The sequence below is a fragment of the Sus scrofa genome, chromosome 17, assembly GCF_054392235.1.
Source record: "Sus scrofa isolate SSC_HxYL_T2T_F1_AM1 chromosome 17, Sscrofa_HxYL_maternal_Yorkshire_Landrace_v2.0, whole genome shotgun sequence".
In the NCBI taxonomy this organism is placed as follows: Eukaryota; Metazoa; Chordata; class Mammalia; order Artiodactyla; family Suidae; genus Sus; species Sus scrofa.
Genome location: NC_139399.1, coordinates 29315708 through 29335573, shown reverse-complemented (window position 1 = coordinate 29335573; position 19866 = coordinate 29315708). Strand labels below are relative to the sequence as shown.

The 19866-nt window shown below is 46.1% G+C and overlaps 2 protein-coding genes across 9 annotated transcripts in view; one reads left to right on the top strand and one right to left on the bottom strand.

The window, feature by feature from the left end:
- The window catches only part of ISM1 (isthmin 1), an 84616-nt gene that overhangs the window by 15250 nt on the left and 49500 nt on the right, over positions 1 to 19866 (bottom strand). For both annotated transcript variants that reach the window (XM_085003126.1, XM_001925000.6), the window contains 2 exons: positions 14248 to 14487; positions 3692 to 3956 (listed from right to left, as the gene is read on the bottom strand). In XM_085003126.1, the coding sequence (XP_084859252.1) occupies positions 3692 to 3956; positions 14248 to 14487 (505 nt within the window). The remainder of the gene's footprint in view (positions 1 to 3691; positions 3957 to 14247; positions 14488 to 19866) is intronic.
- TASP1 (taspase 1) overlaps positions 1 to 19866 on the top strand; it is a 392837-nt gene that overhangs the window by 337297 nt on the left and 35674 nt on the right. For 2 of the 7 annotated variants that reach the window (XR_014831935.1, XM_085003107.1), the window contains one exon: positions 18121 to 18273. The exons of 2 other annotated variants lie outside the window; for them this stretch is intronic. Coding sequence is in view for 4 of the 5 variants with exons in the window: in XM_085003107.1 (XP_084859233.1) it covers positions 18121 to 18273 (153 nt within the window). In the remaining variant the exon portion in view is untranslated. Of the gene's footprint in view, positions 1 to 18120; positions 18405 to 19866 lie in introns of those variants that run through there. 3 more of the 7 variants (XM_085003106.1, XM_085003111.1, XM_085003117.1) reach the window with 2 other exon arrangements.

Sequence of the window (19866 nt, the reverse complement as noted above, 5' to 3'; positions counted from 1 at the left end):
CGTTGTGCCTCCAATTTGCAGAAGTTCCCTGGCCACAGCAGTGACGATGCCAGATCCTTAACCAACTGAGCCACCAGGGAACTCCATATACTTTCTTGTGGATTGAAATAAAAGAGGACTCAGCTCATCTGATGCTGGATGGAATTCTGGAAATCTCATGTTCCCTGTGAGCCAGACCGAGAAGCAGTCATTACTTATCTAAGAAATGCTGCTGAACTACTGTAGTGTGTAAGATACATGCTTAGAGTCTCAAAGTGCGGTCTAAGGGCTAGCAGGGTCAGCTTCACTAGGGCTCTTGTCCCTTTCCTACATTCACTGCATCAGAAGCTGCTTTTAGCAACACCCACACTGCTTTAGAGGTATCATAAGGGACAGCATTTCCTTTATAAAGCAGCCATCCTGATGTCTAGTCTAATGACAGGGACGTTACTAAGAAAGACTCTAAAATCATCCACGATGGGACTTTCTCCATGGCCCAGGGTTGCTGTAAGATTCAGATGGAACCTATACCCCAGGTATTGCAGGTCTAGAAAGCGGGGCGGAAGATGGATGATGCAGCCATAGTAACTGCCCCTGCAGAAGAAAATTCTAATGTCAGAGTTCCTGTCATGGCTCAGTGGTTAACGAATCCAACTAGGAACCATGAGGTTGCGGGTTCCATCCCTGGCCTCGCTCAGTGGGTTAAAGATCTGGCATTGCTATAAGCTGTGGTGTAGGTCCCAGATGTGGCTGTGGTGTGGATCCTGAGTTCCTGAGTTGCTGTGGCTCTGGCGTAGGCTGGCAGCAACAGCTCTGATTAGACTCCTAGCCTAGGAACCTCCATATGCCCTGGGTGCAGCCCTAGAAAAGACACAAAACCAAAAAAAAAAAAAAAAAACAAAAAAAAAACCAAAAAAAAAAAAAGAAAGAAAAGAAAATTCTAACAAGATTGAAATGGAGGAGGTTTTTTGTTTGTTTGTTTTGGTTTGGTTTTTTGTAGGTTTTTTTTTTGTTTTTTTTTTTTTGTTTTTTTTTTTGTTTTTGTTTTTTGGCTACACCTGCAGCATATGGAAGTTCTGGGCCAGGGATCAAATTTGAGCTGAGGTTTTTACCTTTGCACAGCTACAGCAATGCTGGATCCTTAGCCCACTGCCCCACAGAAGGAACTCCTGGAGGAGGTGTTCTTAATGTTATAACCTTTGCAGAATAAATTTCTTAAAGCTTTAGATGAAAAAGTTGTGTCTAAGTTGTGGGCTTCATACTTCAGTGAGCATGAGAATCACCTCTCGACCTTGAGTGAAGAAAAGAAAGAAAGAAAGGAAGAAGGAAGAAAGGAGCAAAGAAAGCCTCCATATCTCACTCCAGCACATTCTGATTTAGGAGAAAGACAGCCGAGGCCCTTGATCTGGGCTGCACAATGGAGTTACCCTTGGAGCTTTAAGAAACACTGATGCCTAGACCTCACTGGTGATTTGTATACCCCTATTCCAGATCAAGAGCGCTTGTTCAAACAGATTTTGGGATCCACCCTTCAGTGTTTGATACAGTAGGGCCGCAGTGGGGTCTTAAAATTTCTATCATTGTCTCTGGTGATGCTGATCGACTGGCTTGGGGACCATACCTTGAGAACAACTGGTATATAGGAAAGGGGCCCCGGGCCCAAGATGGGTGTTAAATTTAACATGCAACTGAGGGCTTCTGAAGTCAAGGGTCTGAGTCCCACCCACTCAGAGAGACGACGTTCTGTGTGGGTGGGGCAGACAGGTGAAGCTGCAGCTGTGCAATGTCAGACTGGCACCCAGGGATCCTCTGTGCCTCTGTTGTTCAACAATTCAGTTCAGCCCTGGACTTCCCCTCCCATTCCTGCCTTCCAATCAAACTATCCCTTTCTAGATCTGTGCTACTGTCCTAAAAGATGTGCTATTTTTTTTTTTTTTTTCTCTTCCCAGAGAGGCAGACTAACCTAGTGGTTAGGAGGACAGACTTTGGACTTAGAGGGTCTGAGATGAATTCTAGGTCCCTTGACGTCAAAGTTGCTTAACTTCTCCAGGCTTCCATTTCCCCATCTTAAAATGGGGTCCTTGCCTCAGTGAGCTGATTAAATGAGCTGATATATGAGAGCTGCTATGAAGGCAAGTGCTATAGAAAGGTTGGCTACTATTGCCTGTCCTTCTGGGAAAGGGGAAGGTTTCATGGGCCTCTTGTGGGGGAGGGGTCTGGGAGCTCTCTTTCTGCTCCCCTAGCATTTGCTGTGTATCTCTACCATGGCTCTCTTTTGCTCTAGCAGTTAATTTTTCTCCTTTTGTCCACAGATTATAATATCTTCTTTAGGAAAGGGCTGTTTGAATTCCCAGCACCTAGCATAGTGAGGGGCATAAGATATGTTCAGTGTCAGTTGAATAACTGAATGATGTGGCTGGGGGGGAAAAAATGTCTTACTCTTTTTTTTTGGCCCCGCCCACGGCATGCAGAAGTTCGCTGGCCAGGGACTGAATCCAAGTGATAGCAGTGAAACACCAGCTCCTTCACTGCTAGGCCACCAGGGAAGTCATTTTCTCCCGCTTGTCATACTCTTTTTGAAGTTGCCTAGGATCATCTATTAGCAGGCAGAAATAATATACAATGGGTCTTTCTGCCGAAAAACAGGGGTAAGGGTAAGAATGCAAATGGTGCTGGACAAGTCATCTTCGTCATATAGTGGTTGCTCCTAAGTTCACTGATGGTGAATGACAGGAACTTCACCATGGTGGATGCGTTTGTGTGATATCAAGGCACACTGCCTGATTCCCTACAAAGCCTGCCCAGATGCTTTCCCAGTTTCCTCTTCATCTAGGACACACAGAAAACATTTCCCAGCCTCCCTTGCATCTCTGTGGGGCCATATGATGAGGTCCGGCCAATAGGATTTCAGCAGATGTGATGCGTGTCATCTCCATGCTGAGGGGGATAAGAGTGTGTGTGTGCCTTTTCCAGGCTCTGTATTTCTACTTGTTTGCTAGACTGGATAATCCTCAGGCCCTCACAGCTGGTGGAGCTTCAAGCTGGAAGGAGCCTGGGTCCCTGAATGACTGAGGGGATCCGAATTGCCCTGACCCTGTCTCCCATCTCAGCTTAAGTGAGAAATGAACTCTCATTACTTTAAGTCATTGAACTTAGAAATTGTTTGCTAGCTCACCTATCCTACTCTAAAAGCATGGGAAACTATGTCAATTTGAGGTCTTGAAATTTATTGGTGGGGAGGCCTCGATTTGACAACTTGTGCACATGTGACACACAATGGTTCCCAAGGGCCATGCCACTGCCAACATCAAACAAGGAGGCAGCTGGGAACATCTCTGTCACAAAACTGATTTTCAATATGATCTTTTACAGTCAACTCTAAGAGGAAGTTTATTTGGTGATTTCTTCATTTTTTGGAAAAAAAAAGAAAATCGGGGGAGGGGAATAAGGCAGATCCTCAAAGACCACTGACAAAAAAAAGAGTTCTCCCTTAGCATAACTGGTATTATTTTAAAATTACAGTCTTTCCAGAAAACTGTGGCTGCTCCTGCCTCTTGGGGCTCCTGTGGATGGAGTTTTTACGAGGTACACCTCGTCAGAGACCCCAAGCCACACACTGTAAACTGGGTTTTGCTTGGCTCCATGTCCATTGGGCCTTCTCATCCTCATTTATTCTCCCCACCAACTTTATATCACTGGGTGGTCAACTCACCATATTCTGGCTGCTCTTTGGTTTCGAAAGTCCGGTGGCCTGGGGCCGGATGGTCCCAGCCCCCGGGGGGGTTGAGGAAGTTGCTGTCATCTGAGGTACTGTCGTACTTGTAGTCCTGGTCCCCGCTGTTGGCTCTTGCCAAGGACAAGGACCTCTGCCACCAGGCCCGCCAGTCAGGGGATGGGACTGACCAGCTGGGCTTATTCTCCGGATGCTGATCTTTATCTGCTTCAGATTCAGGACCGTCCACCACCTCTATGGTGACCTGAAGAATTCAGAACAGGCCAGGGTCAATGAGGAATCAACAGCCTCCAAGCTGGATGACCCTTGGAAGAAAGTCAGGGAGAGTGGAGGGGAATGATGGATGCATCCCTCTTGGAGGAAAGCTGAGGCTGCCTGGCAACACAGATCAGGAAAGATTCCGGGATTCCCCACAGGAAAGGCACAAGGGCCTTGGGGTTGGGAGGAGGCAATGCATCTGTAGGGACACTGATTTACGAAGGACCACATTGCTGGGGAGTCTTTAATTCAAGGAGTAAACATGCACTATGTATGTTCTTCAAGGGGACACTTACTGAGTACTAATTCTGTACCAGGCACTGTTCTCAAGGCTCTATGTATATTAATTTATTTAATCCTCAGAACAAGCTTATAAGGTTGGTACTACTGACTGGCCCTTGTGGTTGATGATCTGCAAAGATGGCCCAGGGAAATTCCTCTCCTTCTTGTTATGTGTGTCCCACACCTCCTATCAAGAGGCAGGGTTAACTTCCCCTCCCTTTCAACCTGGGCTGGCCTGGTGACTCCTTTTACCCAGTAGAATGTGGTAGGTGTGATAGTGTGACATGTCTTATGAGGTCTTGAAGTTTACATTTTCAGTCTCTTGGAATGTTCCTAGTGTGACGTAGGGAAGCCCAGCCTAGACAACTGCGAACAAAAGGATCATGTGAAGAGGGAGGCCTTGTGGAGGACAAAGGCTCCTCAGTCAATGGCCAGCTCAAAAGCCCCTGTCATGGTGCCATCTTGGATCCTCCAGCCCAGCTGGTTCATCTCAGCTGATACCAGGTGGAGCAGAGACAAGCTCTCCCAGCTGAGTCCTGCTCAGATTCCTTACCCACAGGACCATGACTAGGCCAGTGGTTGTAGCTTCAAGCTATTGTTTCAGGGCCATTGCTAGACAGCAGCAGACAGCATTTTCTAGACAGGAAACACTGACGCACAGAGAAGTTAACAACTTGCCTAAGGTCACACAGCTAGAAACTGGCAGCCATGGGTAGTCCAGCTCCAGAGCCCATATCCTGACCAACTTTGCTATACTGCCTCTCTGTCAGTCAGTCATGGAGGTTCCATCCCTTCATGTGACCCAGTGAGCAAAGAGGCCACCAATGCTGGCAGGGGCTGGAAGCCACAGGCTGTGTAGAGATGTGAACACAAGGTCCTTGAGGTCCAGACTTTCACAGCTGTGATTTTTCCCTCATCTGATAGTCCAGACCCAGTGCACACTCCTCAACGGACCCTCAGGGTCAGAGCAGATCGTTCCAGTGCCAAGGTCAGAACTTGCTCTTGGATTTATGGAGCCTAGTCTGGAAGTCACAGGGCTGAAAGAATGCAGCTTCTTGGCTCCAAGAGACAATCAACATAGAGAAACTTGTTTAAAAAACATAATAAAAGACTTCTTAGGTTCCTTTGGCCATCACATAGCTCTTGCAACACCCCCTGGATGAGTTATGTGCAAATGAATCAGAAACATGCACTCCAAGTAATCAGCGCAAGATGTACCGGGCAGTTGCTTTTCCAGTTTTGCCCCAACCTGACATCTGAGAGTCTTGCCGGGATTCTCTGCCAAATTGTACTGGGTCATGCCAAATCCTGAGACAAACAGCCCCTTCCTTTTGTCTTAGGAATAAGGAGGTTTGAATTCTACTGGTTTCGACATTCCAAGGAAGTGGCCCAGCTGGTGGTGGGCCTGCCCTGCTGTGGCCTTAGGTGGTCCAGACACAAGGTCAAGGGGGTGGCCTTTAGTCTCAGAGTGCACCTCTTCCTCTGGTACGGGATGCCTAGAAGGGCCCCACTGGCTTTCTTCCCTGCCACCATTGTGATCCCAGCCTCAGAAGCATCCCTTGCATATTTAGAAATAATTATGGAACTTTTAGTAATTTCCCCCCAAAGTAAAAGAAGGCAGAGGAGAAGAGAATTACAGCATGTCTTATATCACTGCTGTTTGCTGGAGGGATGGTGACTGGGGCCCACGTGCAACCCTGTGAGGACAGGCGTGGAAGGAGCACACGGCTGGGTGGTGACGCGACCAAGCTTGAGCTTTGAAGGCAGAAACCTTTCTCCTCCGCAGCCCGTCCTCCTGGACCTGCAGATGGAACAACTGAGCCGCAACCATTGGTCTGCAAGGCTTTTGAGGGTCTTGGAGGGGGGCTGTTGCCAAGAGCCAGGCAAGCCTGCAATTATGGTAATGAAATCAGTCTCGGGTAGGAGATAAGGGGGAACAGGCTGGACGGTTTTGGTCTTCCATTTGTATTCAGACTGGAGTCAAAGGGATTGCCTAAACAAAACGTGCCCTGCAATTTCTCTAAGCTGGGAATAAAAACAATTTCATGTTTTAAGCTATTACCGTCAATATGATTTTTTTTCCCTCTCTCCAAACTGCTGCTCTGATCCAAACAAAATAGATGTGTTGCCCGGCCAGGCAAAGAGTAGCAAAATACAAATTTATTCCAAAAACTCTATCGATGACTAAATCTCATCAGCTTAGAGGTTTCTTTCCCCCCTTTAATTTCTAGCCATGCTCCAACTGAATTAAAAACAAAAACAAAACAAGAAACACACAAAACAAAAACCACACAAACCTTAGGATCCACCCTTCCCTGCAGTTAATAATATGGAAACCTCACACTGATAATCAGAAGGAGAAATCTAATCTTGAACCTGAAATTTCATAGGCATCCAATTAAAAAGACTTAACGAGCATGCTCATGAGTCTTGAGTGGTGGGGCTTAGTTTTATGTTTCCTGTTGCTCTTATTTTATTTACATGTTCTTTAGCATCAAAGAATCTGTTCATAAAAATGTCTTCAACAATAACTGGTGTGATGAGCTGAAGGTGTGGGAGGGAGCACAGCAGATTTCTAAGCTGACAGATCTAGATCTTACCATCTTGCCTTAATACACATAATTGAAGCATCTTAGTGCATTTGTTTCTTCTGGATTTTTCCACACCATGAGTCGAGACAGTAAAAGAAAGACAACTTGGAGTTCCTGTCATGGCGCAGTGGAAACGAATCCGACTAGAAACCATGAGGTTGAGGGTTCAATCCCTAGCCTCGCTCATTGGGTTAAGGATCTGGCTTAGCCATGAATTGTGGTGTAGGTCACAGACTCGGCTCAGATCCTGCGTTGCTGTGGCTCTGGCGTAGGTTGGCGGCTACAGTGCCGATTAGACCCTTAGCCTGGGAATCTCCATATGCCGCGGGTGTGGCCCTCAAAAAGACATAAGGCAAAAAAAAAAAAAAAAGAAAGAAAAAAAAGAAAGGCACTTTTCCAAAAAACCCAAGTCCAACTTCTGGCAGAACCTCATCAGTTCCCAAGAAAGAGAATCTAGAATAGGTGCCAATTTGGAGAATACCACCCAAAATTGGGAAAGGAGGATAAGATCCTTTGCAATTATTACCAGCTTCCTGCTTCCTCTTGATAATTTAAACATTTATTGGAAACAGGCTGTTTACTCTTGCTCTGAAAAACATTTTCCACTGGGAAACTAACATGATTCTTAGTCTAATTGATGATAAACTAAAGACACTGATAATAAAGAAGGCTGCACCTTCTGAACACTGGAGAATCTTCTCTTTGGTCCTCTAAGCCTTGAGAGCTGTGGCGTCTAGGCAGATTTGTGTTCGTATTTATTTCCCAGAGAGGACAATGAGCTCTGGGAGGTGAACTGATTCTTCAAAAGCACAGAGCATCCAGGGACAGAAAGATAGTCTTGCGTGGAGGGTTTGGCCTTGGATTACGTACCACTCCTTCCTTGACAATTGCTGAGAAAGCACACAAAGGACTAGGAAGACACATAATCCCTCCCTCTCAGACCCACCGATGCTTGAAAAATAGCTCTGGCAGCTCCAGGTAACTGTGGTTAGTGCTTTGAAACTTGCTGCCTGCTTGTTCAGATCTCATTGCTTATTCTATACAAGTTAAACCCAAATTTCAGGTATGGACACTAGCCTGGAGAATTCATGTTCCTGGGGTGAAAAGCAAGGAAGGTGAAGAGCTGGAATCCAAACCAGGACTTCTGATTCTTTTTTTTTTTTTTTTTTGCCTTTAAGTGCTGCACTTGTGGACTGTAGAGGTTTCCAGGCTAGGGGTCAAATAGGAGCTACAGCTGCTGGCCTACACCACAGCCACATCAACATGGGATCCGAGCCGCATCTGCAACCTACACCACAGCTCACGTCAACACCAGATCCTTAACCCACTGAGCGAGGCCAGGGATCGAACCTCAATCTCGGTTCCTAGTTGGATTCGTTTCCACTGCACAACAGCGGGAACTCCCAGGACTTCTGATTCTTAACGATTTTATATGTGTTTCCTATGTCATCTTCATCCAGACTGTCGTCACCAACCAGCAGCCACTGGTCTGGGGAAGCTTACCCTCTATCTGTCCCCATGCTAAGTGCTTCACTCGGATGATCTTGTTTAATCCTCACAACAACGCTACTGCTACGGAGGCTTGTAGGGCAAAAGGACTCACAGGTTGTGCGATCATTCCCATTTTACAGAAGGGGAAATTGAAGCATAGAGGGGTCCAGGGACCTGCATGAAGTGGTGGTGCCAGACCCCAAGCCCAGGTCAGTGGGCTCCAGCTCATGATGGGGACAGCAGAGCTCCCACAAGAATCTGCCACTATGAGCCCATCCCCAGGAGTTTGTGGGTCCATGTCTTGAGCACAGGAATGTGTTGATTCTTACCTGCCCACAGACTTGCTGTTCCAAAAGTATTTAAGGAAAAAAGATGGAGGAGAAATCAGAAAGAGAAGCATGTATATTCACCTGTAGCCTGGCCAACTCATGTGATTGTATCAAGAGGCCTGTGGCCATGTAAATAAGCCTGTGCAAGGGGAAAAAAAGGCCTTGAGAAGACTATTTTTAAGTCTCCCTCAGTGGAAGAAAAGAAATAAATATATTGGTTGAAATGAATACAAATCTCAGATGGATCCAGAAAAGAGAACTATTTGGTAGTGAATAGCTACCGTGGTAATGAATCGATGCAGTGAGCCTAATAATGAGTTTATTTTAGAGATTTTTGTCTTTGCTATCTGACCATCAGCTGCAGACTCAAAAAAAGCCCAGCCAAGGATACTAAAAGTTCAAATTTAACTTGTCCTGGGGGATTTACTTTCTTTCCGGAGAGATTGATTGATTTATTTATGTGTTTCCAAAACCCAACTTCTCAGTTTTGTTTTAAATTTAATATGGAGATTGGGTTTGGGAGTTGGAGGCGATTTCTTTCTATTTTGTGCATAGCTGTTGTGTTCCCACCGCCCCCCCCCAACCCCCATACCTCACTTCCACAGCCTGAAGCCAGCCTTAAAATGGAGGGAGGGCCTGATCCACTTGGGACAGAGGCCACCTGGCTTAAAGGGTTTAGAAAAAAAAATCAACTCTACAAAGGTGGGCTTTTGTAAGGATTTCCCTTCCTAAAAGTCAAGAGGCCCAAGCACTCAGCATTGGCACTCCGGCAAGGCGTGGGCTATTTGGTGGGGGTGACAGCAGAGCCCAGACCCGAAGTGTGGGATGTGCTTCCAGAAGTGTGGGGTGGGGATGTGTAGGTGCAGAGAGAAGAGTATCAAGTTCCTGTCCAGCTCCTCCGCTCAGGTGAGGGATAACCAGGTTGGAGCTGGGGGCAGGTTGCCAGGGCTTGAGGAGGGGAGAGGAAGCCAGGGGCTCTGGCAGCAGAAGTGGACCCACTGATGCATCTTCACCTGTTGTGACTCCAGTCCCCAGGTAGAGAAAATGCTTTGATGGCCCATGGTGACCGGGGCGGGGGGCCTGTCTGCTTGGCTGAATTGGGCCTGTGTCAAACCAGTGGATTTTAACTAAAGAGCAGCACTCTAATGAAGGGGTGAGGGCTGCCAAAATGGAAACCGTCACTCCCCTTTAGAAACACCTCATCTTTTAAAGGACCACTGGGGAACTAGTTTACTCCAGTGCAAGGGGGCATGAGGCTACGGTGGCCAGATCTGTGTGTGTGTGTGTGTGTGTGTGTGTGTGTGTGTGTCTCACATACACACTCATACACAGACCTGGGGCTGGGGCTCCCAGGGGAAGCAGCTGGGTCAGTCTTTGAACTTCTTTCTGAGGGACTGACATTCACCTTTTAGGGTCTTCCAGAAGAGAAGGCTAGAAACGCAGCTCAGCATCCCTCTCTCTAAGGCCAGTAGGCCATTGGATCAGTAAAACACAAGTTTCCCTACTCCTCTGACTGCCTGCAGGAGGTTGACAGACACAGGGCTTGTGCAAAGTAGAAAAAGAATGACCCAACCAGCCAGAGGGCAACAGGACAGCACCAGCCAGGTCTTTCAGTGTCTCTGACTTTGATGGAGTCCATTTTGCCAGGAACTGCTTATATTTGGAGTTAGGGGGAAAGCTATACTCTTGGGAGTTATAGTGATTGCTTCTGCCCAAAGGGTAAGTCAAGAGAAATATAGGGACCTCACAAGGAGTGGCCTGGTCCCCTTCCAACCTGGGCTCCAAGGCATCCCTTTAGGAAGCAGCACCTGGAGGCCAGCTTCCTGCTGTGCTGGGGCAGAGTGAAAACAGAGCAAAGATAAAGCTGGTGATTGCTCTGCACCTGTTAGAAGTCTGTATAAAAAGGTGGCTGTGGGCTCAGAGGGGACAGGGCCATTTCCACTGGTACCTTCTCCACAGCCGTCCTTTGTGATGACACACAGGGAAGCTGCAATTGATCAAAGTCCAGGGGGCTTTGTCAGAGAGTCTCAAGTATGGTCTTTTTGTAACTCAGCCTCCACTCAGTCTCTGTTCCCTTGTCTCACTTTACCGTTCTCTCCATACCCATAAAAGCCAATAGCCCTCTTGCCCCTCAGGAAGCCCAGCGGAATGGTTCCCAAGCATTCTTCACCTCGCATCTGGCTCAACAGCACAGTTTATTTTGATGAGAAATGGATGGCAAGCTGGGGGCTTTCCTGAGCTCAGGCACAAATCCATCACATGAGCTGGGGAGGGCTCAGCGCTCCATGTGGGTTTCCCAGCTCTGATCCCAACTCAGGTGCCTTTGCACCACAGTTCCCCCGGTTCCCCCCTGACATTGAGGTTCATGTTTTAAAAAAGCCCAAGTGGGAGTTTCCGTGTGGCTTGATGGGTTGTGAACCTGACTAGTATCCACAAGGTTGTGGGTTTGAGTCCTGGTTTCTATTAGTGGGTTAAGGATCTGGTGTTGCCATGAGCTGTGGTGTAGGTCACAGATATGGCTCAGATCCTGCGTTGCTGTGGCTGTGGCGTAGGCTGGCAGCTGCAGCTCCAATTCAACCCCTAGCCTGGGAACTTCCATATGTTGCAGGTGCAGCCTGAAAGAAAAAATTAAAAAATTAAAAAAAAAAAGGCCCAAGTTGGGTGTGGGGACTTCTTGACCAACGGATTTATCTGGGAGAGAGAAAGGGGATCCTGAGAAATTCTGTGAGAAATTCGATTCTAGGTGGAGCCTTAGGCACTTAGCAACTTTCCTGCATAGAAGGCAGTGGAACCAGAGGCCCGTTTTTTCCAGTTAACCAATTGGAATATAAGACCTATCAGAAATATTAATGGGTGGGTGCAGTGATTTCAGCACATGGATTTTCAGAGCGACCTCTGAAACATTTTTCACTTCTGTACCTACAACACTGCCCTGCTCAAATCTTCCCAATGATTCCAGCTACTCATGGAACACAGTGCTTTTTTTCCTCCCTCTGCCTCCACCGTGCTTCTGGCACGGCCTTAGGCGGTAGCCAAGATCTTCACACCTATGTCATTTCCTGGAGGGAGACGAACTTACATTTCCTAACTTCCTCTAAGCTAACAGGGCATTTTATTCCCGATGGGGGCTGGTGGATGTATTCTTTTTTTTTTTTTTTTAATATCTATATATTTTTCATTATTTTTAATTTTAAGTGAGAATTGCAACGATTTTTAATTTTTATTTTTAATTTATTTTTAATTTATTTATTTTGCTTTTTAGGACCACACCCAAGGCATATGGAGGTTCCCAGGCTAGAGGTAAAATTGGAACTACATCTGCCGGCCTCCACCACAGCCACAGCAATACAGGATCTGAGCCACGTCTGCAACCTACACCATAGGTCACAGCAATGCCCTAACCCACTGAGTGAGGCCGGGGATCAAACCTGCAACCTCATGGTTCCTAGTCGTATTCATTTCCACTGAGCCACGATGGGAACTCCTGGTGGATGTATTCTAACTGAGGTGTATTCTAAGGGATTTTCAGTAGCCCCCAAAACACCAGTGTTAGGAGCAAAACAACTCTGTGCAAGGAAATCTGATCTAAAAGAGTATCATGCAGAGAGAGTTAATCTTGAGTGAGAGAAAGATGACTAACTTAATTAGGGATCAATTGCCCCAAGGTCAGGTTTAGTTTCTGCTATGGAAACTAATGGGAATTTGAGGCACAGAGGAAGAATAAGGATGAGCCATTCTTCCCCCAGTGAAAGGAGTTGAGAACAGAGCTTAAAAGTACAAAAGCAGCGGGGAGTTCCCATTGTGTACCAGAAACAAATCCAAATGAGGATGTGGGTTTGATCCCTGGCCTCACTCAGTGGGTCAGGGATCCAGCATTGCCATGAGCTGTGGTGTAGGCCACAGACATGGCTAGGATCCCGAGCTGCTGTGGCTATGGCATGGGCCAGTAGCTTTAGCTCTGATTTGACCCCTAGCCTAGGAACTTCCATATGCCACAGGAGCAGCCCTAAAAAGAAAAAAATAAAAGTGAGAAAAGGATGCAGGCAGGCATACGAGGATAGGACTGCTTGGGGGCCAGGGCTGCCTGGGGGGAGAGCCTCCCCCAGCCACCATGGCGACCATCTCTGGGAAGAAACAAAAGGAGGTAACAAGCAAAATTCAAAACGAGGAGTTTGTCTCTCTAACATGGAATGGTAGAGTAAGTATTCTTGGGAGCCCGAGAGCCTGGGTTTGAGACTCAACCACTGTGAACTAGCCATGTGACCTTGGGCAAACCAAATGGTAACTTCTTGGAATCTGTTGCATTATTGATCATAACGGAAGTATGACACATGGTTCATGTCCATCATGAGGGTGTTGGGAGGGTCAAATCGGATTAGCCCTCACTTTGCAAACTGTACTACCTCAGTGTAGATGAGAGTTCTTACTCTCAATCTCAGCCACCCCTTTCCCTAACCTCCCATTTCCTTCAACTTCACCCCATCCCATCCTAGTGATCCGTCTTCTTCTCTCCCCTAGGAACTTCTGTTCTCACCTCTCCTCCTCTTATCAAACATTTTTTATTTTTACTTATTTTTATTTGTCTTCTGTCTTTTCTAGGGCCGCACCCACGGCATATGGAGTTTCCCAGGCTAGGGGTTGAATCGGAGCTGTAGCTGCTGGCCTACACCAGAGCCGCAGCAACGCAGGATCTGAGCCGAGTCTGCGACCTACACCACAGCTCACGGCAACACCAGATCCTCAACCCACTGAGTGAGGCCAGGGATTGAACCCGCAACCTCATGGTTCCTATTCGGATTCATTAACCACTGAGCCATAATGGGAATTCCTCAAACATTTTTTAATCTGTTATTTACATTTTAGAACACCTGAAGTGTTATCATTTCCTAAAGGAATATCTGGAGTCTGAGGCAAGCTGGAGGGGAATTTAAGAGACCATGGCTTCCTGAGCATCTTTGAAATCACACTATAATTTACCTCCTCACTTACCTGTTAGATTGGCCCTTTCCTATAACTATCATATTTCATCAATTTCAGGGCATATTATTTTGTTTGGACATTTCAACATCTCTAGGGTCAAGATGTATCTTATATTTATTGGTGTGTCATACTCTTTTTTTTTTCTTTTTTTTTTTTATGGCTACACTTGCAGTATATGGAAGTTCCCAGGCTAGGGGGCAAATCAGAACTGCAGCTGCAACACAGGATCTGAGCCACCTCTGCATTCTACATCATAGCTTGTGGCAATGCAGGATCATTAACCCATTGAAGCGAGGTCAGGGCATCGAACCTGTGTCTTAACCCACTGAGTCACCATGGGAACTCCTGGTGTGTTATACTCTTATTAAAAGTGTTTTCTTCTCTCAGTGGTTCATGAAATAATGATGCATCTCACAATCCAGGGTATTACACAGACGAAATACAACACTGTTCTTCCAGAGATAACATAACAGGATTACATAACAAGACTCATTACGAGGTTAAGGAGAATGTGAGGTAAGGCTGAAGGTGCTTTGGAATCAGATCAGGAAACAAAGACAAGGTCTGTTTCACTTTCTTTCACTTTTCAGTTGCCAAGATTTACCTGGATATTTGGATTCTGCCCATTGATATCAGCTTTGGAAAGATCTGGAAAGTTTGGTAGATCAAGGAGAAAAGATCTGGGGCCATCTCTTTGCAGTGAAGGATGCCCAGCCTCTTGCTGGAATTTCTGTCTAGGGAAGGGTTGGTGTGCAGCCTGGTGGTCCAAATGCTTGCCTGGCGCTTCTTTGGAGAGAGGAGAGCTGGTTTCTGATGTAGAGGCACTTTCCACGTTGAGGTTATTCTAAAACAAAGAATCAAATAAACAGATAAATAGGAGAAACATAATATAGAAACATCACCCTTAACAATTCAGTGAGGGATAATTCCAGGGGCTGGAATTGAACCAGGATGGTATTCCCAACTCATTTTCATTCCCCACGGCTTAGGTTTTCCATCTTCCAAAAGCTAAATCATCAGGAAAGTTTTCCTAGCCTACTACTTGGGGCTAATAGGTGATGATGGGATATTTATCAAACATCAAAGCACATCAACGTCAAGTGCTGTTTTGAAGGAGAGTAGATTCTAGTTCTAGTTCTCACTTAGAACTGGAGACAAGTCTCGGTTTCTTTATCACAGCTTCAATTGATTGACCGCTCTGGCTTTTGTTATAGCCCCAAAGTCCAGGGTTTGTTGCTTTATGGGCCACGGAGCAAAAGATCTGACCAAACTGGATGAAATACTTGAGCCAAATCACTGATAATATCCATCCATCCATCCACCCATTCACCCATCCATCCATCCATCCATTTTTCCATTCATCCACCCACCTACCTACCTACCCTTTCTTCCTCCCTCCTTCCCACTTCCCTTCATTCAAGTCTTTTATTCATCCACTTATGCATCCATCCAGTCTTCAAGTGTCAGCCCTATGCTAGGCACAGGAGAGCCATGAACAAGACAGACATGAACCTGTTCTCTTGTAGTGTACATCTAGTGGTATGTGTGTGTGTGGGGGGAAATAAACAATATATACATACATGAATAAAATCACATCAGAGAATGGTGATAGCTAAAAAGAAAAAGAAGAAAATGGCAGAGAGAGTGGCCAGGAACAATTAGATAGTGGTTTATCAGGTCACTCAGGATGGCTGTTCTCTTGCTCTCTGCATGCCCCCTGTTCCAGCAGCCCCTGCTTCACCTATGCCCAGCGCCCCTGACTGACCTTCTCTCTTAATTATAGAGCCTAATCAGGAAATGCCTATGTCCTTGACCCTGGCCCCAGCTAATGATTGTTTTAATCTTCGCATCAGAACTATCTCCATTATCATAGTTTATATAAGGAGCAGTGAGGGGTGCACCTCTCTGCGGGCTTCCCTGGCAGCAAATGAGCCAACCTGATGTCCATCCCCCTCTAACTGGTAAGCTCACTCTTCCCTGGTAGTGAAGACTGCCACATGTCCTGCCCGCCACCTGCTGCACTTGGTGGGGTGTTGCTCCGTGACCTTACTTCAGACATGTAAGCCTCCCCAGCCGTTAAACCACTGAGATCTTTGTCACAGATCTCAGGCTCTTTCTTTAGCCTTGAGTCAGGGCAAGAATAGGGCTTGTAGCCCTACAGATAGGTGGCTGGGAAAGACCCTTCAGAGAAGGTGACATTGAAGGTGAAACTTGACTACCTGTAACTATCTGGGGAAGAACCTTTTAGCAGAGGGAACAGCAAGTACGATAGTCCCGACCACAGGATGGCTTGGCTCATTTGAGGAACAGAGAGAAGGCCAGTGAGTCTGATATGGAGTGAAGGAGGACTTGAGTTGGGGCTGAAGAGATGGGGACAGCCAAAGAAAAAGCGACAAAAAGGCATTCTGAAATGTGATGTCTTGATCCCCAAGAGAAAAGTGCAAGTCTGTTGTTGCTTTTCCAAGCTAGCCAAAAATATCTGTATGTAGTTGTCACTGGGGGGTAGGGGGGATTTTTGCAGTGATTGAAGAGTGTAGAAGTTGCTGGATTTCTCTCCCAAACCAGCTCCTCATCTGCTCTCATTCTCCCTGGACCTCTGGTTGGAGGCTTCCTCCATCCACCCCTGCAGGGGTAGCATTTTCATGTTTACTGGTGGAGGGAGATGCGGAGACAGAATTTCACCAGCATTTGGGTCAGTGGTTAATGTTCTTGTTATTCTTGGGTATGTTTGGAGTTTTGGAGCAAGTGTCCCAGTGCACTGCTTCTACACGCACTCCTGCTGTCCCCCGCCCCCGCCTCCTGCTCCCCACGCCCCCATCCCACCGCGGTATCTTTGACCCAGTCCAAGGGTTACATCTGGTATCAAAACACTCCTGACTCTGAGTCCCCAAGGTCAAGAATGGCTTGAGGATGAAACACATACAGTGGATAAGGATCTCAGTAGTATGCTAACCTGAGGGGATGGATTTTTCTATCTCTTTAAACAGAAACGGGACCGAGGAATAAACTCTGCTGGTGCAGAGACCACATTTGTGAAGGTTCCCGGAGGCCGAGAAGGGGGCTGAGCTGTAAAGAAGCATGTCTGCCACCTCCTCTTTAAAACGTTGCAGAGGGGAAAGTGGGCCGCTATTCATCGTGTCTTTGCTTGCCTTTCCTCTTGGCTCAGGCGATGTGGCCGGGGGCAGTGTCTTTGTTCACCTCTCCAGTCCCCTCTCTGCCAGGGTTTCTGTCTCCTGGCATCCCCCCCACCGCCCAGGGAGTTGCCCTGGCATTCCCAGGCATTGTTCAATGTAGCAGAGGCCAAACGAATTATGTGGAGACTGGATTATTGACCTAAGATCTATCATAGCTGAAGGGGAGATTACTGAAGGCAGATGTTCCCTGGTTTTTCTCCTTGGATGCTTAGTGAGGATGGCTGACTTCTCATGGAGAATTTCTTGCACAGGTTTGGGGAGTTGAAGTCTCAAAAGGGATTTGCTTGCCAAAGTCTTAAGAGATCCCCCGGGAATCCAGCCTTCACTTCATTTTAATTTTTTTGATTTTTGATTTTATTTTATTTTTTTGTCTTTTTAGGGTGGCATCCACGGCATGTGGAATTTTCCCAAGCTAGGGGTCAAATCAAAGCTGCAGCTGCCGGCCTACAGTCACAGCAAGTGGGATCCCATCTGTGACCTACACCACAGCTCGAAGCAACTCTGCATCCTTAACCCACTGAGCAAGGCCAGGGATCAAACCCGAATCCTCATGGATACCAGTTGGATTCTTAACCCACTAAGCCACAACAGGAACTCCAAGCCCTTACTCACTGCATTGTAGCAACTGGAACATACTGCTTAACTGAGTTAAACTATCTCAGAGTTCCCATTGTGGCTCAGCGGGTTAAGGACCTGCTGTAGTCTCTGTGAGGATGTGGGTTCAATTCCTGGCCTCGTTCAGTGGGTTAAGGATCCAGTGTTGCCATAAGTTGCTGTGTAGATTTGGCTCAGATCCGTTATTGCTGTGGCTGTGGCATAGGCTTCAGCTGCAGCTCCGATTAGGCCCCTAGCCCTGGAACTTCTATATGCCAAAGGTGAGGCTGTAAAAAAAAAAAAAGAAAGGAAGAAAGAAAGAAAGGAAGAAAGAAAGAAAGAAAGAAAGAAAGAAAGAAAGAAAGAAAGAAAGAAAGAAAAGAAAAGTTTCATTCTCCTGTGATGAAGTACTTTTCTTCTTCTTCTTTTTTTTTTTTTTTTTGGCCACACCCATGACCTGTGAAAGTTCCGGGGCCAGGGATTGAGCCCAAACCACAGCAGTGACAATGCCAAGTTCTTAACCATTAGGCCACCAGTGAATTCCCGAATACTCTTTCCACTATGAAAACTTCTATTTTAGAAAAGGAGATAGGAAAGGTATTTTTGCTGCTTATTTGGCATTTTGCTTTGATGGCCGAAAGGACAAGGAAGGGCTGGATCTGACTGGTTTCTTGATCTGACTCTGGCAGTTTTTCCTGGGAGGAGATACATCACCATGCAGTGATTCTGACTTAGTCATGGACCAAGAAAACCCCTTAAACTCTCTGCAGCCCAGTGATCCTCCATGTAAAACAAAGCAGGCAATAAGAAGAATCCCAGCAGGATGGCCAAGAGAACTCAGGGTAGGTTGTATTTCTCTCTACATTTGAAGAGAGAAAGGTAGAGTTAGCGGAATTGGGCTGGATGATTCAGGCCACAAGTGCCTCTGCCGGGAATAGACTGGGGCAAAAGTATGTTTTGGCTTGAATTGTGCACACAATTGTGGCATTTCTCCATTCCTCTCCAATCCTCCCCTCCCCTCACTTCCTGCCCCTAAACAAGCTCAGTGTTTGTAAAGAATTTGGAAAATGGGAATTCTAAGTGATAAAAATGCTTATCTTGATTTCTGAATATCTGAATTATTCTTGCATTTCTACCAAAACATGCATGCTCCCTCCAAACCTTGGCATGCCCCAAACGGTTCAGAAACTAGAAGCCCTAGGAGAGGGGAAGGGTGTCTTACAATGGCTCATATAAAATGAAGCTCCATTTTATTCAATCAATAACAAGATTTGAGAGTAAGTATAATTTTGGTAATCAAGATTTTAAATCTGGTGTGGGAGACAGTAGACAGGATCTGATACCAAGGCAGAAAAATGCCTTTTCTCCATTTTTTCTCAAAGACACACTCTACGGCTTCCTTGTGGGGACCCCTTTGGAGTTCTTGGTTGATGGAAGAAGCTCCACTTACATCATCACCATCCCTAGCTGATGGAGGTACCAACAAGGCATGTAATGAATCATCACTGTGACCTTCACAGTGGCAGCCAGGGTACAGGTGCTCAGCTCTGCTGCTACCTTTTATAATAACCTTTCCAAAATTGCCCTCTACCCCCTTCTCTGTACACTCACAGAATCTTCTCAATGTTTCAGCCCCTAGATCTTATATTTCTCAAATATATTTCTCAGTATATAATGTAATATTTCCTCTAATTTATCTTAAAATATTGTTATTAAATTTTAAGGCGTTTGCCCTCACTCAAAGAATCTAAAACTCCTTGGACAAATAAATGACTGATTCCAGAGCTTGGGCAGGTGAGTTTAAGATACTTCACTGTTTCAAAAAGCAAGGATCTAGAGACTCTCATACTGAGTGAAGTAAGTCAGAAAGAGAAAGACAAATACCATGTGATATCACTTATATCTGGAATCTAATATATGGCACAAGTGAACCTTTCCACAGAAAAGAAAATCATGGACTTGGAGAATAGACTTGTGGTTGCCAAGGGGGAGAGGGAGGGAGTGGGGTGGATGAGGAGCTTGGAGTTAATAGATGCAAACTGTTGCCTTTGGAATGGATTAGCAATGAGATCCTGCTTTGTAGCCCTGGGAACTATGTCTAGTCACTTATGATGCAGCATGATAATGTGAGAAAGTAGAATGTGTGACTGGGTCACCATGCTGTACAGTAGGAAAAAAAACAATTAAGAAAAAAAAGCAAGGAAGCTTTCAGTGACTAACAGTATCTGCTCAAAAGAACATGGAAGCCAGCTTAAAGGGCCCCACTGCACCAGGCATCAGAACAAAAAGGCTAGAGTTGACTGCCATGCATTGAATCTGTGAAATTCCATGATACACATAAAAGAGAAGAAGCCGGAAAAACTATGGTGCCCACTAGAGGCAGGGATGATAAATCTCTTTACTTTGAATTTTCATATTAAAAAGAAAGAAAGGTT